The sequence below is a fragment of the Tyto alba genome, unplaced genomic scaffold (assembly GCF_018691265.1).
Source record: "Tyto alba isolate M040663 unplaced genomic scaffold, T.alba_DEE_v4.0 Super-Scaffold_8, whole genome shotgun sequence".
In the NCBI taxonomy this organism is placed as follows: domain Eukaryota; kingdom Metazoa; phylum Chordata; class Aves; order Strigiformes; family Tytonidae; genus Tyto; species Tyto alba.
Window position 1 is genome coordinate 955,455 of NW_024881329.1, and position 24,792 is coordinate 980,246.

Below are 24,792 nucleotides of genomic sequence, written 5' to 3' on the forward strand. Positions count from 1 at the left end.
GCTTAATCCCGTACGCCAGCCTGCCTGTGGCCTGGGTGTGCACTTGCACCCCCGGCACTGTGATTTTCTGATGTCCTGGAAAACCCCCGCCCAAAAATCAGTAAGCATTCTTTACTTGTATTGGGGCTGAATAGTGAAGCAGGAATATGAGGATGCCGTGGCGCTCTCCAACCAGGAGACGGTGAATGGCGGGAGAATAGCACATTGCTGCTCAGGGAGCTGCCCCAGCATTGCACTCTTGCACCAACAGAGATGTTTGCCCGTGTCACCAAGAAAAGCTGACAGCCTGCAAAGAAGGGTTCAGCTGCTGTTGGGCACAGAGATGCCCCGAACCCCCTCCTACTGTCGCCCCGACCCCTTCAGCCGTGTGCCACCCAAACCCCACCTGGGGCCCGTTCCTGTCCTTAACGCCGTGCCCACTCTTGCTCTCCCCACTTTGTTCCTTCTGTCCCGCTCTTCCCCCTGCCAGCGTCCTCCTCTGTTCTCTCCAGCCAGGAAGAATCCCCAAACTCTGTTCTTCCTCCTCCTCCTCGCCCAGGCGGCGGGAGGCCACGCCCCCCCGCGGCTGACAGGCAGGCCCTGTGGCGCTGGGCGGGGCTTGGCGATCGGGGGCGGAGCCTCGTGGACGGGGGCGGGGCACCGGGCGCAAGGGGGCGGGGCCGAGGGCGGGCGTGCGGCCGTTGCCAGGTGACGGGCCGTGTCCGCGGGGCCCAGCGCGCCCGGCCCGGCCCGGCCCGCAGGTAGGTGGGTGGGTAGGAAGGAAGGAGTAAATAACGCTGATGAATAAATAGCCCCAGGCACTTGGAAGTTGTAGAAGTATCCTTGGGTGTTTCACGCTGGGGGACGCGGCCGCGTTGCGGGGTGTCTCGAGTGGCCGAGGAGGCTCGGCCGCGCCGGCCCTGCGGGCTGCAAGCTTTGCTCAGCTTCTGGCAGAGGGGGCCCGGGTACGGCCGCTGCCCTGCTCACAGCCCCTCTGTGCAACGGGGAGTGCTTTGGGCATGAGCCCGCTGTCAGCAAGAGGCCGGCGCTCCTCGCCCCTGGGTTTTAGCAGGCAGAAATGAGTTACCAGAGAGCCCGGCTCCTCTGGCCTGGCCGCGGGGCCTGGGCTGTGGCTCTGCACCCCTTTTCTGTGGCCATTGGCCCCTCATATAAATATTCCTGCTCACCTGTTTCTATTCTGACTGCATTTACAAGTCCAAGTTTTCTGATGAGTGTTGTGGTGAAAATACGTTAAATGTTGCCTTCAGCCTTTTACCCTGTGCTAGCCTGATGGCAATGTTTTCTCTAACACAAACTCCTACAGCCTAGGAAATATCTGTTCTTTACGTAAATAGTTGTTCAGTAAATAACTTTTCCTGCAAATATGTAGATGCTTCGGTATCAAATCCTTCACCTTCCCATGATCTCCTTGGGAAACTGTTTTCAGTTACACTTACATTAAGCTGTTCTAGGCTGTACTGATTCATCTCCTGTTACACTTTTAAGACCCATTGAGCATGGACTGCTGCTACAGCGGATAAAGTACTCTTTCATTATTAATTGCAGAATGCACAGTGTCTCTGCATTTTTTTTTTTTGTTTGGTCTGCTTTTTTTTTCCTCTTGAAGATTGTGTTCTTACTGTTCTTTTAGCAGGATATGGAGTAATCAAGTCAGAAATTGCCCTATGAGCATCTGCGTCATTCAAGATAAATGGAGATGAATGGCTGTGACTAGTAAATGAAAATCTCTGTAGGAGAGAGATGGGAAACGAAAGACACAGAACAGCAGTGGCATTGAAAGAAAAGGTAAAATAATTTAAAATGTCCAAATGACTGAAAGTGTTTCAGAACTTTTTTTAAATTACCCTCCCATTTCATTTTATCTCTCTGCTTTGTGTTATTTTGTCTGATGTGAATTTACCTAAAAGAACTTGGATTTAAAATGCAATGTTCAGGCATGTCAGATCTCAGAGCTGCTGTCATTAACAGGTTTTGTTGGGGGTGTGGGGTTTTTTTTCCTGGCCTTTGTGTTCTCTCCCTTGACTTTAACACTGAAAATTACTACGCTCCTATAGGTCTGATGTCTCAGGAGGTTGATACGTGGATATATCCTCCTATGGGCAGTTCAATTTGTTAGTTTAATCATACGCTGCTGTCAGTGGAAGAGAGAATAGGCTCTGCCCATGGCCTGGGATGCCATCAGCCTGTTCTTACACAGCTCAAGGGACCTGATCCTGTATAAAAGCAGGATTCAGATTCAGTGTGAGACCAGATGTGAGTTTAGCATTCGACTGGAGTGATATTATTATTTTTTATGGTGATGATGCATGTGCTTATTGAAGTGAAGCTCCTTAGGGGACATAGTTAAAGAAACCACATTTACTCTTTAAGTTTGAAGTAGTATAAATTTTAGTTGTGCAAAATAATAACATTATATAATATACCATAAATTTGGAATTGCTACGTTTGTCACTAATGGGAATGGCTTAATAATTATTTGGGAGGAATTGTGAAGAGGTTAATTTTTTAAATTAGAAAATTCAAGAGCTTTTCACAGAAATTAGTTTAGTTACATCTGCATAACTTTAATTTGCTAGTAAAATGGTTAGTGTTTTTATACCTTCTGTAGATTTATGTGTTGGTTTGAAAAACAATTTGGAGCAACACCTATTTTATATCAGTAGGGCCATAAGTACTTGCTAAAATACAAATCAGAAAACCAGATTTGCCACAGCAGATGTAATAAAGGCTAATATATCTGTAGTAAAGCAAAAAGGTTGTGGACCCTGTCCACTTCAAAGAAACATTATCTGATATTTAAAAAAAAAAGTAAAATTCAGAAAGTACTTGTTCCTTTGATTGTACTGTCTTGCATCAGGAAGCAGTATTTGAAGTATAGCATAACACTGGCTGTTTATCTTACATTTTTTACATCTTGAGTTTTAATTTAATTTTTTTGGAGTGGAGTTCTAATATTACTTTGGTTTCTCTTTTTTAAAAAGCTTTACTAGCAGAAGTAGTGCTTGAGTATGTTTTTGTTTTATTTTAATAGAATATCCACCCAAGTTCAAAGTGATGAACATGGGAGAAAGAAGCATATATAGAATGAAGAGCTTGAAGTAAATTATTGTTACTTGGGAAAGAGCATTAAGCTACTGTGGTAGTTCTCTGAAGATACCATCTTGCAGCTAGTCAAAAAGACAAACAGTGCTAAAACTTCTAAGAAGAGGAATTGAAAACAAATTCATGTACTGTCTCTGTGGCCATATCTTGAATCTTATGTGCAGTTCTGATCATCCTGAAGGGTAAATGGCAGAACTGAAATTGTTTCCATGAAATACAACAGAGATGATAAATGGAAAACAGACAAAATAAATGAGACTCTTCAGCTAGAAGAGGAGATGAAAAAGGAGATGATGCAAAAGAAAGCTATAAGTTAATGAATGGTATAGACAGATGGATGAATCCTCCATAATTCTGTCTAACTGCTTTTGACCTCATAATTCTAGCCTCTACAACAACCTATGTCAGCGTCTTCCACAATTTAAACAAATACAATGCGAAAATGCACTTTCTCCTGTTTAAAAACTGCTTCCTGATAAAATTCCTGTGGTTTCTTTAGTTGTTGGATGACTATTTGTCATGTCTTGAGACATGACAAGTAATTGCTTCCCTACATATCTCCCCAGCTGTTGAACACAACACACCTTTTGGCTTGGGAAGCTACAGAGCAGCTGATTGCCAGAAATTAAAACAGTATGTCAGGGGAAGGATTGCTTTGGACTACCTCTGCTTCTGATACTGTTTTGTAAGCATCTGTTTCTGACTACAGTAGGAAGCTGGACATCTGCCTTGACCCAGCAGGACAGTTATAATGCAACCTCATTAGTAGCTTAAATTGATTTTGCAAAGGCCTTTTCACTGTTAGTTTTTCACCCTTGCTAGAATTTGGGAGTGTTTGTTACTAAATAAGCTCCTGTGCCATCTTTCACTGCTTAGTATTTTCTTATGAGTTCAGCTAGAATTCATCTCTTTTTACAGAATGTATCCCATGTGAGCAACACATTGGAAGTCAGAAACATCCCAGCATTGAAAATGACTCTTCAAATGTCTTTTCAGGCCATGGAATCTCTTGCTTCTATCAGTTTAATTACCTAATAAAACGGACTGAAAATTGTTTGGGGACAACAGAGCACTTTGAAACTCAGAAATGTCATATATGATGCATTTTCATCCTGCACAGAAGTTTGGATTTCAAAGGGCTCATAAGTGCAGTGCAACAGTAGCTGGAAAAAAAAGTTTGGTTTTATTGTGCTTTCCTTAGCTGGGATCTGGAAATACTTCTAATGGTAGATACTAAAAATGTTTTGAAGACCAAAACCAGAGTTTTTTTCCTCTGCAGCTTTGGACTGTCGCTTAGTCCTGAGTCCATGGGTTAGAATAGCCTGTGAATGAGCAGCACTGCTGTGAGACTGCACTCACCTGTGCAGGGAGACACTGCATCGTTTTGTGTCTCAGAAAACTGAGCCGTAGTGCAGTATTATTAGGTTAATGAGTGGAGAGAGCCTGCAAGGCCTTTGGGCGTGTGGGAGAAATTGGGGAAGGTGCTGGAGAGAGACCAGTATATTGGGTGGGTTACTCAGCTTCTTCATAACAAGGTGGGAGTGTTAACTGATGTGAAAGCCTCTTGCCTTACACCCCAGATAAAGACAGCAAGGCTAGGTTAAAAGCAGTAGTTGTGCAGTGTGAGAAGGTTTTACATGTGACAGGAAAAGATAATGTGTGCAACCTGAAAGCAAAACTAAGTTTGCAGTGAGAGAGGGAACTTTTTTTGTAAAGTCCTGTTGCGGTTTGAGCTCAGAGGGCAACTGAGCTCCACACAGCTGCTCACTGCCCTATCCCCCCCAGCGCTATGAAGGAAAAATAAGCAAAGGCTTGGGATTCGAGGTAGGACAGGGAGGGATAAATCACCCATTATGGTCATGGGCAAAACCAGACTTGTTAGGGGAAGAAAAAAAAAGAACGTAAATTCATTACAGACACTAACAACACTTAACAGAGTGTAGGACAGTGAGAAGCATTGCCACATCTTGAGAACACCTTCCCCCCACCCCTCCCTTCTTCCCGGGCTCAGCTCTGCTCCCGATATCTCTACCTCCTCCCCCAGCGGCGCAGGGGCAGGGAATGGGGGGTGCAGGCAGTGCTGCCGCTTCTGCCATCTTTGGGAGAGGGAAATTCTGGAACTTCTTACCTCTGCTCCAGTGTGGTGCCCCTCTCACAGCAGACAGTCCTCCACAGACTTTCTCTGATGCGAGTCCCTCCCACGGGCTGCAGCCCTTCCCAAGCTGCTTTGGCGTGGGACACCCCCGCACGCTGCAGTCCTCCCAGTGCTGAACTACAACAGCGGGGGCTGCTGCTTCCCACAGGGTCCCAGCCTCCTTTGGACACAGTGACCTGAGATGGCTTGAGGCCCCCCACAGACCGCATGTTGGCATCTGTTCCACCGTAGATCTCCATGGGTGGCAGGGGGGCGCTGCCCTGCCATCTCACCACAGCGTACAGGGGGGTCTCTGCTCCAGCACACCTCCCCTTCCCCTTTCCTCCTCCATTCTTCTACTGACCTCAGTGTTCACACAGATGCCACACAACTCTTCCTCACAAGTCCCACTCCTTCTCCCACATCCCTTCATAGACACGTTATCACAGAGGTGCAGCAGATTGGCTCGGCCTTGGTGCAGAGTTGGGGCTGGCTTGGAGCTGGGGGAGCTTTGAGAAGCTTCTCACAGGGGCCACTGCTGCAGCCCCCTCCTCTGCTACCAAAAACCCCACCACTCACTCAAAGCCAGAACACGTCCCACCTTTGCAACAATTGACACCACCTTTTATATAATATTTTTTTTAAGTGGGTGAAATTTTGAGTCTTCATGGGACATATTAACTTATTCTTTGGTTCTCATCACTTACAGAAGATTAATCTCAAACTTTTTGTGCAGCATGGCCATCCGTGGAATGTAGTGTATTCTATGCAAATCATCTGACAAGTTAGTTTATTCACTTACAAAAGCTTTATTCAGTAAGAAGGTACCTTTACATTGATAACAGAATATGTCCAAAGGCCTCACCCACCAGCACTAACTCATGGAGATTATTGGTTAGGTGATGAATTAGCTCTGAGCCACTTGAATCTTGATTTTTTTTTTTTTTTTTAATTCCTCCCCTAAAATATGATTTCATCATGCTGCTTCTTACTTTTTAAATAAATATATTGCAGGCTATGTGCTAAGACAGTATTGTTTATTTTTCCAGATGTTATATACATCATAAGTGCAGAGCTCCCTGAAGGTAACTTTTCTTTTAACACGCTCAGACTTGCACACAGACTGGTTGTAGGGTGTGAAGTGCCAGCCTTGGGCACTTGGGCTGTCGGGCTGCCTTTCTTCAGCCCAGCTCCAGCATCTCAGAAATAATATGCTGGGATTCATATTTTCAAGTCTTCTCAGTCAAATCAGAAGCTAAAAAGAAACAACTTGGGCAACTTTTACTTCAGTGTGAGCCTCGACCTATGGGACTTGATGTAACGTGGCTGATGAAGAGCAAAGAGATGCTCAACCACTTCCTGCCGAGGTGTTGCAAGGAAAGAATACATATTTGGGGGAGGCTGGTGGGAATGCTTTTGATAATACTGTAAATGATGCTGATGGATGCTTTTATCTTGGGTTAGCCAGGTGATGAACTTTGTACTTGGGTCATCCCCCCTACTCTGTGCGAAGTTGCTCACATGAATGAGTCATCTCAGGATTGGGACCTGGAACTATGGCGCTGAGTTAGATTCCCTCTTTGAGCTTGGAGAGTATTCATAAGTGTCCATGACATCAAGAGGGGCCTGCATGCCCTAAAACATGTCTTGTTTTTCTAGCTATATCTGTTGATCTCAAAAAGATACTGACTCTGCAAAACCTTGCTTTGTTTATGTCCTTCCTCAGTATGTCCAGTAACACACTTAGCATCTGCAACTTAAGTAATTGCTTAATTAGGCCTTCTGAATGCAAGGAGGGTTAATGAATGACCTGGCTGACGTTTTAGAAAAAATAATTGTTTGGGTTCTTGTCCTTTGAAGGTTAACAGAATATCCAATAGATATTAAGATAACCTGTGGAATATTAAACATGAGACCAAATCTTAATTCAGCCTGGCAGGATGCACTTACCTGTACATTCTGTCTTCTGAAATAAGAGTAAGATATCATAGATTAGGCCCCAAAAGTAGGATATTAAGCATTTCCTGACAAGACTTCATTAAGCTGTGTTTTAAATTAATATCTGTACCTTGGGAATAGTTAAAAAGAATAACATTATAGTCAAAGACTTTTTATTTTAACAAAGCTGAAACTGTAATGTTAGAATTGCCTAAAGTAATTATTTTCCCCAGACTTCTGCTCCAGTGACATCTACATTTAAGGCAGGATCTGTGTGTGTGTGACAAGCACAGATGTATTGGTTCCTGTGTACCTTGGCACTAGCTATCCATGACAGGACCACTACGTAAGGGCAGGAGGATTTTAAATAGGGCAGCCTTGTTTCTCCCTTACTTAATATCTGGACACTTGGGTAAAAACTTGTGGCCAAGAAGAGCCAAGTGCAGCTTCCTGAATCCTGGCTACCTTGTTAAAGTTAAAATGGTGAGGGACTTAACCTTATCTCCTTCACTAATTGAAGTGATCGTAAGATCACCTGGCAGCCTGCTGGCAGTGAAGGCGCAGGCACCTTAGAGCTCTGTTTTTCCATAACCCTTGTTGTTCACCAGCTACCACCACATCCTACGCCCTGCTTTGCTTTTCTTAGGCTGATTGTGGGGAGAAGTGGGGACAGCCAGCAGAAGAGCCTCTTGAGACATTTTCTTGCAGCAGGAAGTTCACCTATATAAGAAAATAAAAATCTTGATCTGTAGCATCTTGGAGTTCCAGCTAAGGATTTAGATAATCCATGCCTGTTCGTAGCTGCTGTCTGTAGGCTTGCACTGCAGAGAGTATCACTCAGTGTTTGTAGCCGGATAGAAATTGCTGCTGATCCCCTCCCACCACAGGACTCTAAAAACCAAAGCAATTGATTGGACTTTGGTTTATTGTTTCTTTCACATGTAATAGTACATATAATAGAGAGCGATCTGCTCTTTATCCTGTTATGAGGACAACATTTGACAAGCTAGCTCCAGAATGATTTCAGTTAGAGGCATTTCCAGGACACATGATAAAAAATTTCTCATCACCTTACAACCTCCTCAGCCGGATCTGGGAAAGTATTATGTATCCTGCTTTTTTAATACATGCAATTTATAGATATATAAAGGAGAATGGGTAACATCTAAATGAATTGCCTTTTCATTTATTACATTTTATTATTATCACGGTTTTTAAGAATATGAAACACCTCTTATCTCAAGGGTTTTGGCTCAAACCTAGTGTGGGCTTGTAGAATGTGTTTTTTTTTCCTCTGGGATCACTGCTGCCTTGGACAGTGGCACAGTCTGAGCTCAGCTCTGTGCATGGGGGTAATACAAAGTCCATGAAGCTCCCAAGAACTTTCCCTGAGGACTCTGTGGGACATAGATCCTGAGGTCATGGTCATGGCAACCGTAGAGCAGGGTTTACATGTAACACCAAAGGACTGTCAGGCACTCCTACAGCTTGTAAGACCATAAATAAAGAAGGTGAACAATGAGGAAAATTGGTACATGTGCTTTATGTGCAAATTTGAGTGCTTGAACCAAGACTTCAAACTGGCTGAACGGTTAAACAAAACCATCATTGTGAGCATTCAAGTCATTCAATGTCATTGAAGTCGGTGAATTTTTAATTATGTTAAAGGGGATATTGATACCCTGATATTTCAGCATCCTCATAAAAGCTTTTTTTCTTTAGTGGGACACACAAATGCAATATTTATGAATGCTCTTTATACTGTTTAATGATCCCTTGCTATTAAGGTAGCATTACTGAAGTAGTCGCTACCTCCTTCTGCTTAACAGAAACAGAAGATTAAAGCAAGATCGTTTAGCCATATATGGGAGAGAAACATTCACATTAATACAAAGTCAGATGTTTTATTTTTCATTTTTTTAGAAGTTGCACCTGCTAAAATAAACTGATGTGTTGCAGGATGCTTTATATTACATAAATGTAGCAGGAACTGTTTTTGCCATTAGGGATGGATTATTGTAACAGTAGTTTCCTGATGACATCATAGCAAATTCCAGCTGCCCAAACAGTTATTTTCCAGGAGAGGTTATTTGCAATGCACTTGCACAAAATTATGCTTAAAAGGGCACTCATAGTTCCCTTGAGACTTATAAACCAAACCTTTTGTCAAATCCTTAGTAAACACAGAATTCTTTGTTTTCATTCTGTGGCAGTGGTAACAGTATGGGCACTGCTGTAATTTATGATTCTGGATTAAACAAATAAAATTACATTATGCAGGGCAAGAGAAATGGAAGTCTGCAGTACAAGCTTCCTGTCATGAAGGGATATGGCACAATGGTCCTCCAGTGTTTTTTTCTAGAGAATTTTTAGGCTGGTGACATAGAGATAAGGACATACAGATTGCAGTACCCTACCTGAAATGGCACTCTGCCCTATCCAGTGGAGTTTTTTGAAGGCATGTGTAGCCACAGAGGTGGAGAGGATGCTGGTTGAGGAGCGAGTCCAAGAGAGTAGAGATTCATTTTTGTATGGGATGGTAATATATAGAAGTTTATCTCTTTCTAAATGGTAACCTAATTGCTTGGACAAGCTCTTTAGGTCCTGTCTTGAAGGCTGCATTAGAAATTTTCATGCCTGGTCACACAATTCAGAGGGTCTTTCCCAGACTTAAGAAGATACAATTAATATGGAGTCAAACATTTCTGGCAATTGCTGTATTTGACATGCATATTAATATGTGTTTAATGAAGAATACATCATCCTATCACTGACCCTTCGATAAATCTTATACCAAGAAAATAAAATCTTGGAGTTTTACCAGTTTGTTGGACCCTAGGAACATCAAATAACTATTCTCTGCCAATTTCTTTCTAGCAAATTACAGTATCCTGCAGGAATAGCATGTTGTTCCAAGGATCATTTAATTTTAATAATTATTAGCTGTATTACTCTATATATGTTAAAAATGTCCTGCAGTTGTTAAGGCACTCTCACAACACGCCTGTGAATTGAATAGCTCACTGTCATCACACTAGCTTTGGGAAGGAGAGTGGCAGCAGTGGGGAAAGTTGGCAGATTAACTGTCTGTCGAATTCAAGCTCTTCCATCTCACTGCTCTGGTCATTGATTTCTCCTCATTCACTGATTATCTGCTTCTAGCTATCTGCATGTGGAAGAGCCTGCCAAGTCAAGACCTATGATGCAAATCCTGCAAAAACTAATTCATTGATTTATTATATTCTTTTGTTCTCCTCGGTGTTCACATGCAGGACAAAACCCCATTGTTTTTTCAGCCATTTTCTCTTTCCCTGGCACTCTCATCTACTTACAGTTATTGCTTTGCTTTCCCATTGAATTATTTGAAGGTTTGTGTTAGGTGCAGTTAGCTTCCATCCTTGTTGGTCCCGCAAAGTCTTGCAGGAATGATCTGCATTGCCATTCAACATAAAGATCAAACATATATCCAACGCGAACACCGTCTCTGTGGAGTAAATCTTCAGGTGCATGACTTCTCGGACCTCTTTGATGGCAATGAAGTCTCTCCAGTCCCAATAAGCTGTCCCACCGAGGCTGACACTGGTTCGGGTCAGTGGTTGCTTGTCCCGTGCATTTCACAGAGCCGTGGATTTCTCATTTGCTTTTTAGCATTTTATATGTGCGGACAAGGTGGCTTTACTGGAATGATTTTACCTGTCTCAGGAAGTCAGATGGACCTGATGAAAACGAGCAATCGGACTCCTGTAGCTGTAGGGGGACAAGTGTTGTGCCAGGCCCTCTTCTCACTCCTACACAGTGCCGGAGACTTCTTAGGTTTATGGATTTTTCTGTGAGACTGGGACCTCACCGCTAGGATTCCTGCACCCTTAGCTTTTCTATATTCCTCACTTTGAGGATGTTATTTTGATCCTTGTTTAGAAGATTCTTCTCCGGAGAAAGTTTTGAAGTGATGGAAGCATGTAAACAAAATTTGTTTTGTTTGCTGATGATAACTCAATTTGATCCCAGACAATTTTGTGATGAAAATATTCTCCCTGCTAATCCAATGTTACAATAATTACAAGCAGCAGATCAATAGCGGGAAGTATAGAATTGGAAGTGTTACTTCAGATGTTAAGCCACAAATTGATCTCCCTGTCAAACCTTAAGTAAGTGCTCTATCAACACATATTTCAAAGATTGGAGTAATTTCTGAAATGTAGTAGTGGTGGACTGAAGAAAGGAGAACAATAATTTGTTTTATGCGAGCACGTTAACTCCTTACAACCCGAATCTACACAATCCTGCTATTATCTCATTATGTTTTGCACTCACACGTTACGTCAGTGATTTCTGCCTGTTGATCCACTTGGCTCCGATAACATATGGGATTATCTCTGGATAATAATGATCCTTGCTTGAATTAGAAAGAACGACCACACAATCCAACGCTAGTCGTGTGCGACTGTCAAAGTATTCCAACATTTATATGGCAGATAGTCTGATCTAAGTCAGTTATTGACCAAAATAATTATTTCTTAGGAAAATAAAGGCAACCCCAGAAGGCCTTCATATCATGTAAGATTCTTGAATTTCCTTGGATAATTGATGCTTGTTGCAACTCAGTCGACTGACTAAATCATACTGACCTGCTCTGAAGAAAGTAGTGGAACAAAAATCTGAGAAACTCTAGAATTCTTTGCAAAAAGAAACAGATAATAGAAATGTATGGGTTATAGTTATTCTTTCAAAAACTAAGACACATAGTGTTTTTGAGATCACTTTTGCCTCCTAATGGGCAGAATTATGAAAGTTTTACTGCTGTAGGCATGGTGAGGTTTAAGAAGCTGCAAATGTAACTGCTCAATTCACTTTATGGTATTTCTTTTATAAGCCGTTAAGAAAGATTGAAAGGAGTAATGTGTCTCTGAAGAATTTGTTCTTGAATATGTTTTTTAAGCATTGGACATTGCAGCGGCTCAGATCTAACACATTTGAGAAGTCAGCTTCTCCTCTAGGAATGCTTGCCGGGTATGTGCAGTGATCTGGGAAAAATAGTTTTTGCTTTCTTTGGGTTGCCTCTTCCCTGATGAGCGCATGGAAGGAGCACTTAGGGGGGTGAGGTTTTGGTTTCTCCCTTCCTAGTGGTAGGAAATCCTGCAGGGAGAGATTTGGTGGATCATTAATTTGTTGTTGTTGTTTTTTCTTCAGATAAGGGCTGCTATCTTTTTTTTTTTTGACAGTACTGAGCCTTTTGAATTTCTTCTGCTACTGCAGAGATGAAGACTTTTGACTGGACGTGAGCAGTCAGAGCAGTAAGTCTCTTTGGTGTAAACCTCTCTCACCTTCTAACTAGTCAGTCCTCTTGAGTAGAGATGACGAGCTGAGCAGTCAGAACTACCTCTGGTTTTCCTAACATACATTACTCCTCTGTTTACCTGTTTATTAGTATGAGGAGGAAGGAAGGTTGTAATTCTCAGGTCTTGGCCACCACTGAAGTCTTGTCAGCCAGTTATGATTAGCTTGATTATTTAATTACTTTTCCAGCACTAAGAATAAGTATTGCTTCACAGTGGAGAACAGAGGAAAACTGCAGGTGTCCCTTCAGCGGAGTGAGAAGGCTTTTCTCTAGTCTAGTCTTTTGTTGTTACAGCAATGTTTCCAGCTGTGATACTTCCTTGCTGCCAAGTAGTAGTAAATAGCTGTATAAATCATACTAATGCTTGTACCACTTGGGTACAGATGATTGCCTTTTGACTCTAACGGGTGCACATATGCTTATTCTCATATTTCGCAGCTAATTGTTAATATTAGGAATTGCTTTGGGAATTGAAGGATGAACACTTTTGAAGTGCTTCATCTTCAAACTTCAGATTTCATTCCTCACTTGAAGCATACACAGCTTTGTTTGAATTGTATTTTAATTTTGCTTTTTCCAAGACTCTATCCAGAACTAGAAGTCAGTAGCCATGGCCTGCCTGACCCAGAGGGCAATCAGTAACAGTGCAGGAACGTTTAATTTAAGACAGCAGATACAATTGCTGCTGTCTGTGCTACCTACAGGCAGAGCTCAGAAGGCTGGAGTTAGTGGTGCCATGTCTCGGTGCTGGCACTTGCAGCCTGGAGCCCAGCAGGGTTTTGCTGAGTGCTGTTCACATTTCTCAAGAGGGGATGCATAGGTAGGTGGCCCATGTGGACGGGAAGTTCATTGCCACTGGAGAAGGGTAAGTGCAGTAGTGAGAAGACCAGAAAGGACTAGTGTCCTGAGTTGTTTGTTCCTGACTACCTTCTTTGGACAGAGCCATAGATATGCCTGGCTTTTTGTGTAACTGCAGATGATAGTTTGCTGTAAAAGCTGACACTCAAAGCTGAATGGGGTGTGGACTAGGATAGCTCTTGAGAGTGAAAAAAAGGAGGAATATATGTTTTGTGATGCATTGCTTTGGGTTCTTTCTGATTAAAGAAACCTTTATCTCCATAGGCACTTGCTGACTTGCAATGGGAGTCAAAATAGATTTTGCTGAAAGGAAAATAATAAATATGGAGAAAAATGAGACCGCTTGTTATTCTTTTGTTCAAAGCATATTGAGATGGACCTGAAGTGGAATCCTGGCAGAGTTTCTCATCCAGCCTCAGCTGCAGTCGGGGTGACTGATTTGAGTTGGCGAGGCAACCTAAATCCCAGTCTGCTGATTAAAGATGACGGAGAGCTACTTATGGATGAATACCTTTCCCCCAGGAAGCTGGTGAGTGGATATCCAACTTTTTAATGAAGTAGAAGCAGCAAACTGGCATATACAGAGCTGTTTTAACTTAACTTTCCAGCTGCTCTTGTGATGGCTGCAGATTGTTGCATATCTGACAGTTAGACTTCTGCATAAAGTGGATTTTGTCTTACGGAAATGTATCAAATGTTTGTCCTCCTTTCACCTTGTTTCATGCAAAAAATATTCCCAGCATGAATGCTGCTGTCTTTATTGCTAGGTTTCTTGAAGCAGCATGAAGAAAAGTGTGGGTAGCATAATTATAACTTAAACAGATCTCGTTAATGCCATCTGAAATACCTTGAATCTTAGTATTAGAAAAAGCTTTTTACATTAACCTTGTTCTAGAGATTGGAAATGTAGCTCTAAAATGACAACCTGCTAAGAAGCCAATTAAAATATTCTGCAATTGCTAGAAGTACTTTCTAGATATATCAAAGCGTGTGAGATTTCAAAGCGCTTTTGCAAGCCATGTTCCTTTTTGACTGGGGGAAATGATTTTGGCACGCAGCCTGTTGAAAGAGAGTAGCATGCTGAAATCTTCGTGAAGGAATTCACTTCATGAAATGTTGGTGAAGGAATTCTTGGTTGCATATTATGCTGTATTTGCTCAGGACTAATTAAGGGTGAAATCCTCTGGGAGGTGTCAGAGCTGAGAAAATAACCTCACTGCTCCCCGCTAAAGGAAGGGAGAGCTGAGAGCTGACGTTGAGGGGCAAAGCCGCAGCTTTCTGTGTTGCAGAGCTGGGTAGAAGTTAGTGAGAGAGAGCTGGGGCCAAGGCTGTGGTTGGGATGCTCCCAGCGGGCCGGGTGGCGATGGCAGTGTCCATAATCCTCTCTGCATCCGCGGCACCCGTGCAGGCAGTCCCTTCGGGGGGGGGCACACGCCCGCTGCAGGCTTACACTGCTCCCCAGCTAGGCACCGGTCACAATTCTGAGCGTGTGCCGCAGATTAGACAGCAAATTGTTCTCAGAGCTACTCCTCCCTTAAGAGCTAAGACTCTTAGTGTTTATAAAATGTTCAGAGATGCAAAGATCGCTTTCGGCAGAGCGTGTATTTTAAGCTTTCTTGGGAAAAATCGATATATGGTCTTACGATCTATGCCATTCACTTTCCTTTGGCTCATGTGAGCCACTGACAACTTCTTGGTCTTTTTTTTTTTAAATCTGGCATAGAGTTTGACCAGCCTAGTGTGTTTGTGGCCTACAATACCCTGTATAAAGCCAGTAAGAAGCTCTCAGATTACCCTGTTTTCTTAGAGCATGAACCAAAGCCCATTAGAGTAACCAAAACAGCTGCCCTCTGACTTCAATAAACTGTGAATTAAACCCCTGGGAAGTTCTTTTGTTGGCATGAAATTCTTCTCTTTCTGAAGCTCTGCTGCTTTTGCTTCACATTAAATTGTAAGCAGAAAAGTGTATGTAAGACAATGTTACCTACATCCCATGAAGTTTCAGTTCATTATTTTGTAATACATTTTTAAAATCAGATCAAAAGTTAAATTCCTCCACAATTCTAGGCTATTTTTAAAAATGGGGGAAACCCACTTCATTATTCATATGTACCCTCTTGAACTTAATCGAGTCTTGCCTCTTTGAGACTGTGCGTATTAACAGCTGTAAGGAATTCCATTTCAAAGACCGTTTTAAATAGATGCATACTGTCTTGCTCATTTTTCTGGACACAGTTATTTCCTGACCCTGGAACCTGACATTTTTGCTGGCATAGCTGGGACACTTCCTGCTCAGAGGAAAAATTGTATGACATTGTCAAGGAAACGTTTACAATGTTTATAGCCTGTTTTAATAACATATCAAATCTATCTATTCTTTGACCTTTATGTTGATCAAATGGAAACCACTGCTTCCATAAATTTACTTCCTCTGGATTTTCAAATGTAGAAATAGAGACGCTGTCAGAACATTTAATCTGAAACAAGTTTTAACATGCATGTTTTTTTAAGGAACCACATGTCATTGATAACCACATGGTTTGAAAGATTATTTTGCTTAAATCAATACACTTGCAATATCTACCTGGTTGTCTTTTAGTTGTGAATATTTTAGGAGTTATTGACTGTATTCACTAAAGTGCTCTGAGAAGGAAACTAATAGATTTTTAAAATACATGCTCATTAAAGTAAAATTATTTTATATTCAAATAAGAACATAGGCTCCAGTCCTGCAGTGTTGCGTAGGCAAATTTTTAGACACCTGATGGAAGTTCCCGAGGAAGGTTTTTATTCTGAGATATATACGCAGCTTTATTCCTTGCCTTTGCAGTATTCTGTCTTGTATCAGTTCAGTTTGAGCGTGAGGAGGCTGGAAGGTCAAGTTGTGCAGAATCTGTGAAGATTGGGCACCTTGAATTGCAGCCTGTGGCCTCGTCTCTACCTGTGCATTTTACTCATTTTTCCTTTTTCCAGGGAAATGGCAATCTAGTTAGTAGTGAAAACATCAGCAGTCTCCATTAGCAGTCCTCATTATTAAGGACTCGCTAAGAGTTGATGGATTGTTTTCCTCCAAAGAGAGGAAAGTTGACTTAAACTGATTCTTCTTTTCTTTTTCCTTTTTTTTTTTTTTTTTTTCCTTTCTTTTTTTGCCTTCTTGCACCCCATAGCACCTAAGATAACTTCTACAAAGCCATTGGTTGCTTGCCTGTTCTCTTCCCCTCCGTAGCAGGTCCTCACCTCACTTAAATGTTATGCTCGCTCACTACAGGGTTTGTGGTCTTCTTTGGCCTCATTTCTGCATAATGTTCACTTTAAAATCCCATGTGATTCCATATCCTCGTTAGGTTAATAATGTCTTCTGTAGTTTCTGCTTGCTGCGATGTCACGTAACACCCTTTTATATTTGAATACTCTTCACCCAAGCTACAGGTCGAAAGCTTTTAATGCAAGGGTCTGTATCATTAGATGTTCTTTTTATTCTTTCTGCTAGTATCAATGTCAGTTTTCTGTTGTACTGTTTAATCTTCATCTATATGAATAAGTGTTCTTGCTTCTCCATTTGCTCCTGTCCTATTTCCGGCTCCCTGCTCTGCCTGTACTTCTGTTGTGCTTATGTGTTCTTTTCAGATGTTGTAGAATACCAGGGTGAGCAAATTCCCCATTCTCCCTTCGTTCCGAAAACTGGCTATTAATGGGCAATACATTGCAATTAATTTTTAACATTATTAGGGCTGTGGCACAGATTTCCCATTAAGTGTGGAGGAACTGAAATTAAGGGTTCCACCCATCTAGAATCAGATTTTTATTTTGTTCTCTTAACCCTCATTGCCTCCCTGCTGTTTGCAAAAGATCTTTTCCTGACTTCCACAAAAAGCATTCCACTTCTCAGAATAAACTCGTTTTACAAGGTCAAATGATCTTCCAGATATTGTCACATTATCAAAACTAATAATACTTGTGTGTGATCTTTAGAAAAGAAAGTAAGTATTCTTCTTATTTTGCTATTTATTGATCTTGCTCCAGTGAATCTTGTTTTCTAAACTTAGGAACACATGTTCGGAAGTGGTGTTTAGTTTTGTTGCTCGGGAGGTTAGGGTGTATTTCATATGGTATGCACTCATCCTCATGGGAAGAAGAAAATCCTGGAGGGTCCTGGAACAACAGATTGGATTCTTGCTGAAATGACTCAATCATTTCCTTTTTTCCTTCTCAGAAAGATTTTCCTCTTGCTTGTAAACTAAATGGATTTGAGAAAAAAACTGAAGATCACAGAAGCAAGTGCAAAATCTTGATAAATTAAGTGGAGTGAAGGAGGTGGAAGTAACTGGCCGAATTTGGATCTGCTGAATTCTTCATTAGAATTGTATAATAATTTAAAATATAACAATTTTTAAAAAGGTTTGAAAGGGACCTCTGGAGGTCTTCCAGTTTGATCTGCTCAAAGCACGGCTAGTTTCAAAGTTAGATCAGATTGTCCAAGGTAGCAGATAGTAGTAAACATAATGATGTGAACAGGAAAAAAATTACGGAGCCTCTTTTAGTTTCAGAGCTTTCCCTTCCTATGTTCTTATTCTAACACTAACGCCTTTACTACAGTGCAGGCTTGTAGTTGTTATGTTAGTGTTCATCCTGCTACTGAGGGTTCTGATGGTTTACATTCAGAGTGTCACATCAGGAATCTTTGTATTTATATTCATACACGCACATATGCATGCCTGTATATGAAAAAATCAGATTTTCATTTGCATACAGTCACAGCTGCTTAGCTAACATAAAATGCCAGATTACAGTCTTGAGTTTTGCATGTTCAGTGACACAACACTGAGCAATGATTGTAGCTACTTATTACGCACCTAATTGCTAGATAGGAAAAAGAATTAATAGTGGGGTATGACTTTTTTATATCCATGTGAGGGAAAGTAAATCCTTAAAACAAATTTAAAGCAAGAATCCTGACCTCCATGCTAATTCAGCGCATAGTTAAAACTGAGATTGTTTCCTCCAACAGAAATGAGACAGGCTATTTCTGGGAGATCAGCAAACCTCCCATGTAGTTTCTGGTGCCCCTCGTGCCCTTTGAAGTTTGCGATAGTTAGGAGATCTCCCAGCGCCTTGCTGCATCAGACCCTTAATGCTGATTTAAAAAAAGGTGGTGTCGGTACTGTGACTCCCAGCACGAGTCTGGGGAGCTGAACTGGAGATGGCAGGACTAGGCAGGGGCCTAGCCGTGTAGATCTGTTGGTGTGACCTGGAGACTTCAGCACAAGATTAAAGATGTCTTTACTAATGCATCCACCACCACTTACTTTTCATAATTATTGCCCTCATCTACACATATACAAGGCAAAAAGATCTCTCTTTGTCACAGATTGAACACCTAGCTAATCTCTTCTTCTGAGTTGAGAGAAGAATGTATTTGTATGCATATGCAGAAAGTAGCGAAATACAGCTAAATATTTTAATTATGGGCATCTGCAGCATTTAGCCATTTTGAAAGGCAGCTTGCATATGGGCCCACAGGGAAGTTCCCTCTCATTTAAAATCCCTTGATTTAGGATCACTTGAAACCTTGTTAACATGTTAGTAATTTTCTTAGAAGAAATATTTTGTCATACTTGTAGCAACAATATTTTTTTTTTTTTTTGCGCAGGGAGAGATTACACTTGAGTTGGGAATTTGAAATAAAATCCCTGCAAAAAGCAATGAACACATGAACGGACTTGAATCTAGTATTTGCATACAGGTGTAGTATTAAAAGAAAGTAGGCTCACCACTCAGGAATTCCTGTCTTAGCCAAATTAACCAGCATCAGCAAAATAAACACACAGCTGGAAATGCTTCTCTGACAGCTGCACGCAACATGCTCTTTAGCAACATACCTACTTTTCTTAGAGTAGATGAAAAATCTAGGGAAGAGAGAAGAAATCAGTTGTATACATCAGCTTTAATTGAACTGATATTATTTGGCAATTAAAGAATTTACAGAGAGTTGCAAGTGGGACTTGAACTGGATTTCCCAGCATCCCCAAGTGACTGTTCTGCCAGTTGGGAAGCTCTGCAAGCACAGAAGTGTTTTTCACTTGCAATTTTTTACAGAATACTTATTGGCTCTTCTCGTCAGTCAGGGGAAAAGCCTTCCAAACTAGTGCACTCTCTCCAGTTAGATATTGGCCAGACATTTGGCATGATGGGAATGGTTTGTGAGCCATCATGGAGTCGCTTCTTAAAATACTGTCTAAATTATTTACCAGTAGCTTCTTCATGATCTCATGGAAAATAGTTTTACTTCTATTTTAAAGGTGGTACAAAAATGTAAAGTGAACTTCATCTGTCTTTGTTTTACTTATCATGTATTCATCTTCAAAGAATTGTGCAGTGCTTCACCATGGAAATTTATCCTTTCAAACAAACAAACTTAGGGTGGAGTATAATGCTGGCTGCCCAGAATCAAGCTGTCAGGCCACCTTCTTGAACATCATGTACCAGAAAGATTTTGATGTTTGATTCTTAAGAAAACATCCTCCTCCTCTGTCTAACCAATACCTACCTTGCTGGGCAGTAGGTGGGGGGCAAGCAGAATTCTCTCTGAACACCAACAATCAGCCTGGAATTATAGTTAGTTTTTTCAATGTATCTTGATATAAAATAACTCTGAGTATATCCAACTCTTTGTCTAGAACAGGTCCTTGTTCCCTTTTTGTCTGCTCTACGTTGAGGCTGAGCAGCTGTAAACAGCCAAAGAAACACCTAGATGGCAGAGCACCTTCGTGTCTGTAAGTGTTCCTGGGGCACGAGCAGAGAGACCTTCTGTCCCTGGCTGTTAAAACAGCCCTTTGAGCTGCGGGTGGGCAGACATTACCCGAAGCCAGGCAGGGTCCTAGGCCGCATGACCCTAGAAGCAAAGAGCTGAAGAGCACCTTAGCATCACTTCTGCCCACATAGTGCCAGACATCTCTCTGTCCAAGCTGATGGGCCCTTCAGTGTGTTTGGTCATTTTACATCTCTCTATCCAAGCTTACGGTGCCTTCAGTGTGTTGGTCGTTGTTTTTTTTTTTCTTTTGCTACCCAATAGCGGCAAAATTCTTCCTAAATATCCCTCCTTTCAAATTTTGATGAAGATTCCTGTGCTTTGACATTATACAGCAACATAAAAGGCAGTTCTTAATAAGTATGTGTCATCTTTGTTTAAATGTTTTCATGTCCTTCCCTAAATCTCCCCCATTCCTGGTGCCAGAATTTTAGCTGTGACACACGAGACGTATCACACTTCCAGGCTGCACCAGTATGCCAAGAAAGGTGTCTGGGGAGTAGGGGTGTCCTATCTTCCACAGGAACCATTCACCATGTAACCTCTTGAACTGCCTCCCTGGCCTTTTGCTTGCTAACTAGCTTGCATTTAACACCTGGAGTCTTGGTGCTTCTACTGCCTTTAAATGAGCTCATCTCCCCAGCCTGAGCGCATTTCTCATTTCCTTTATGTAGTATGATAGCTTTTGCATCCCACAGCCTATCAGATCCAAACTCTCCAAGAGGGACCTCGGTATCAGCAGATGGAAGGACAGTGATTTTCACAGAGACACTTGGAAAAGCAGAACAGGGAAGTGGGGACTGAGAACACATGGAGTCTGTCTCATCTGGTTAGCACATGCTTCATGGCAGCTATCTATAGTTCAAAGAGCTGGTGTTGGCAGCCACTAACCCTTTCCAGCACTGAAGCCACAGCTCTGCTTGTTGCAGTGCAAAATATGGATGTGCTAAGCAGCTCACCTCTCAGAAAGAGGCAAAAAGTACAAATGGTGGATCTGGAAGAGGAAAAGGAGGGCAAAGAAACAAGTACACTGTTAAACCCTGGTATGAGGAAAAGGAATAGGGAACCATAGAAGAGGACACTTTATGCAGCTTTTATGCTTGGATTTTGAAAGAGGAGAACAAGGAGCAGAACTGTGAAAGGAGGCTGTCCAGAATGCAGCAGGGAGAAGGACAGCATGCAGGGAACTTGCAGAGAGCAAAGGAGAAAGGCAAAGGCTCCTTGTGATGCCAGGACCTTCTGCTACTCTGCTGGCAAAGTGTATTACCCTAAGCTTATCACTTGTTCTGAGACTTCTTCCTATTCTGTCTCCTAATGATGTCGGCTCTTAAGACTATTTTGATGGGGAGGGGGGTGGTATTTTTCAGAAGAAGCTCCCTTGAATGACAGTAAGCTTGTGTCCAAGTCCAGCAATCCAAGTGCACGGTTGTGTGCCAGGACATCAGCTAGTTCTTGTTTCTCACGTACTCTCATGCTATTTGACAGAGGGTGTCATCTGCTGAAAAGGGTTACTGCAAAATGTGTCTTGCAGTGAAGGATCTTGTGTTTACTTGGGGGAAGAAAGCAGTCTGTAGTTGGTAAGCTTGCTTTCTTTGCAGGAGCAAACCCATTTTTGTGGTGGCTGCATCTGGGGATAGAAAGTCAATTTCTGGGTGCCACTGGGGACTCCCAAGTTTTCACCTTAGACCTTTGTTTCTCATACTCTAGTAGGGAGGCAAGAAAGTCTAGAAGCTTTCTTAGACTCAGCCAGCTTAAAATCACAGTTAAAAAAATAAGATTAAAAATAATTTTAAACACAAGGTTTTAAAGATAATTCAAAAGCAGTTGAATATTTTGGATAATTCTGTTTCTTAGGAGTCCAGGTCAAGACCTTAAAAAGGGATCCAGTTTTTCAAGGAGAGATGCTCAGCCTTTTCAGGAACCCATGCCCTTTTAAACTGTCATCTCGATCACACTCAGACTGTGTTTGGTCCTTTGTTTGTAAGAGGATGTGGAACCATCAGAGGGAATGAAGTTGCAGTTGCCTGTGCACAATACAAATTTTTCATCATGGGCAGGAATGTTGCAACTGCCATTTTCCCTGCAAAAGGAACTGGATGTTCTTGTGGTTATTTTTACTTCCCAAAACTCATAAACAGAGGTGGTCCTACACCTTCCCCTCTAATGAATAATTTCCCCCTTATTAAACAAACTAAAGAATGTTGTAACTTGTTAATAGTAAGAAAACTTGTCTCCTGTACATGGAGGCTGTTGAATGGCTTCCTGCCTTCATCTTAAACAGAGGAGCAAAAGGCAGGTGACAGGACTTCTTTCAACCCATGATGTTGACTGCATCATTGAGGAGACACTGATGACAGTCAGCCATTTCTTTGAAGTGGACTTGTTTAGCCCCACATCCTAACTCTTTTGACACAGAAAGGTGAAAATTTAGCAGTTGTATCACTGTGTATAGCATCAACTCTTTCAGGCAGTTATTGTGACACAAAAGCCTTGTTTTCATCTCTCAGGGAGTGTTTCAGACCCCTCCACGAGCCACTAACCCATCAGGAAGAAAGGATACACAGTTCCATCCTGGTCCATTTTGTTGAATTCATGCATGGAAGGATGCACTAAGCACCCAAAGCTGATGCAAAGGAGGTGGAGGCTGCAAACATGTGGCCTGGATGAGGGAAGCTGTGGAGAGAGGAGCTGGGTGATGGCAGGAAGGAGCAGAGGGTGAGAGCAGTGGTAACATGAGGTTGCTTCAGCTGCTTGTGGAATTGCAGCCTGACGTCTTGGGACTTCACGGCCTTGCTGTAGTTTTCACCAGCTCTCCTGGAGCTTCCCTCTCCTCTGTGTATCGCTTCTGCTTGTTTCTGTCATCCTTCATATCTCTGCCAAAGCAACATCTACATGTATGTATTAGCACAGACTTTAGGATATTAGGAAAGATCCTGTGATAAGATAGGGAAGATCCTGCATTCACACACCCACCCTTGCTTAATGCAGTGGTTGATCCTATTACTAAGATATTTGCAAAAGTAATTAAAGGTTTTGTAGGCTTTTATTTGAAGCGCCTAGATCTTTTCAAAGATCTGTATTTCTTGTAATTAGTGTTATCTTCTTTCAGAAAAGTGAGCTGCTTGAGCTAAAATCATGCTTCCTTTTCATAGTTTTGGGTTAAAAGGCTAAACAGTGTGTTTGGTTGAGTTTTACTACCTAGTGCCTTTTTGATTATGGGTGACACTTAAGGGTAACGCTTCCTGTCTGCTGAGGATTAATACAAGACTTATGCAAATCTTAAAGCTTGGATATACTGTTTAAATGAAGTTAATTAGCATGTAGGTCTGTTGTTGATTCGCAGCTTGAATGTAACCCTCAGGCTTGACTCTTTAAGCAGTGTAGAAATTATGTGAGACTAGAATAATTCAGAGCTACAAGGAAGAAAAATCTGTAAATACTGAATTTATCTAAATGTGATTGCTCATCTAGCCATTTTGACCTGGAGTATATGTTGACAAAGCGCTGGTTGAAATCTTTTCTACACCTTTTTGCTCCTGTGTCATCTGATTTATTACATGAGAGTACACATATATCTCTGCTTATCTTTACAGAAATTTTTGACAGGGGTAGATGATCTGCACCAAGTGAAGGCCCTAGAGATGCGAGTAGATACACGAGAGAACAGCTTGGGGAACTTTGGTAAGAAAGCACTTTATCTTCTGCTCACTGCCTCAAATTTTCCTTTATCGTGTCTTGAAGCAGGACTGGGGACTCGGAAACCAACACCCGGTATAAAGTACTGTCCTGCTCAAGAGCTCTTGAAACATGATCTGCCTGGTACCTCTCACTCCTTGATCTCGGTTTTCTTCTGTGAGGCTCTAAATAGGACTGAAAATTAGTAATGGCACGAGTGACACCACTTCTGTCTAGAGCCAGTTAGTTTGAACAAATCCCTCCGGAATGACATACGCCTCTAGGCCCTCAATGAGCATTTACTGATTACCTTGCCCTCTAGAGTACTTGGTGCTAGTCTAGTGAAACAGTAGCCAAAGGTCCGTTTCTGTCCACTGTAAGATTTCCCAGTGGCTGAGAAATCACTAGTGTTATCAGGCTGTTCACGCTGCCAGCAGCTTGTCTCTGCATCCTGTCCTGCCTCATCGAGCTGTGCTGGATGATGTGCTGATGGAAGGTCCAATAGATAGGTCATTTTGATGAGCCCCAAACAGCCCTAATGCTTGTGATTCCTTTCTATGTCATCATCACTGCACTGGGGAATAGGGAATTACCAAAGGAATTCCCTCTGTAGCAGAGTTAACACTGAGAATATGAAACCTTCTTTTTTTTCCAGTACTGTTAGTCATTTTCTGTCATGTGGACTCCCATCACAACCAAGTCCATCTTCTGCTACGTTGAAGCTGAAGTAACTACTGCAGGGTAATAATTTCTGTGCCAAAATGAGTCACGTCCCCAAAAGTGGGTGCTGGTGTTTTCAGCCAAGCAGGTCATTTTCATGTGCAAGTGACTATAATGTAACTGCCGATTAGCCTTAGTGGGTCTTTTGATGTCCATTTGTCAAGAATGGTTAAGCAAGTACAGTGAAGGGGGATTGTGTTTTGAATTGTACAGCCACTT

At 41.9% G+C, this 24,792-nt stretch overlaps 1 protein-coding gene across 9 annotated transcripts in view; it reads left to right on the top strand.

Moving 5' to 3' along the window:
- Positions 1-652: 652 nt before the first annotated feature.
- LRRC56 (leucine rich repeat containing 56) overlaps positions 653-24,792 on the top strand; it is a 66,352-nt gene continuing 42,212 nt past the window's right edge. For 6 of the 9 annotated variants that reach the window (XR_004408671.2, XM_033003471.2, XM_033003473.2 and 3 more), the window contains exons 1-4: positions 653-740; positions 1,631-1,785; positions 13,735-13,899; positions 23,772-23,859. Coding sequence is in view for 7 of the 9 variants with exons in the window: in XM_033003471.2 (XP_032859362.1) it covers positions 1,741-1,785; positions 13,735-13,899; positions 23,772-23,859 (298 nt within the window). In the remaining 2 variants the exon portion in view is untranslated. Of the gene's footprint in view, positions 741-1,630; positions 1,786-12,396; positions 12,469-13,734; positions 13,900-23,771; positions 23,860-24,792 lie in introns of those variants that run through there. The other 3 variants (XM_033003474.2, XM_033003472.2, XM_033003477.2) reach the window with 3 other exon arrangements.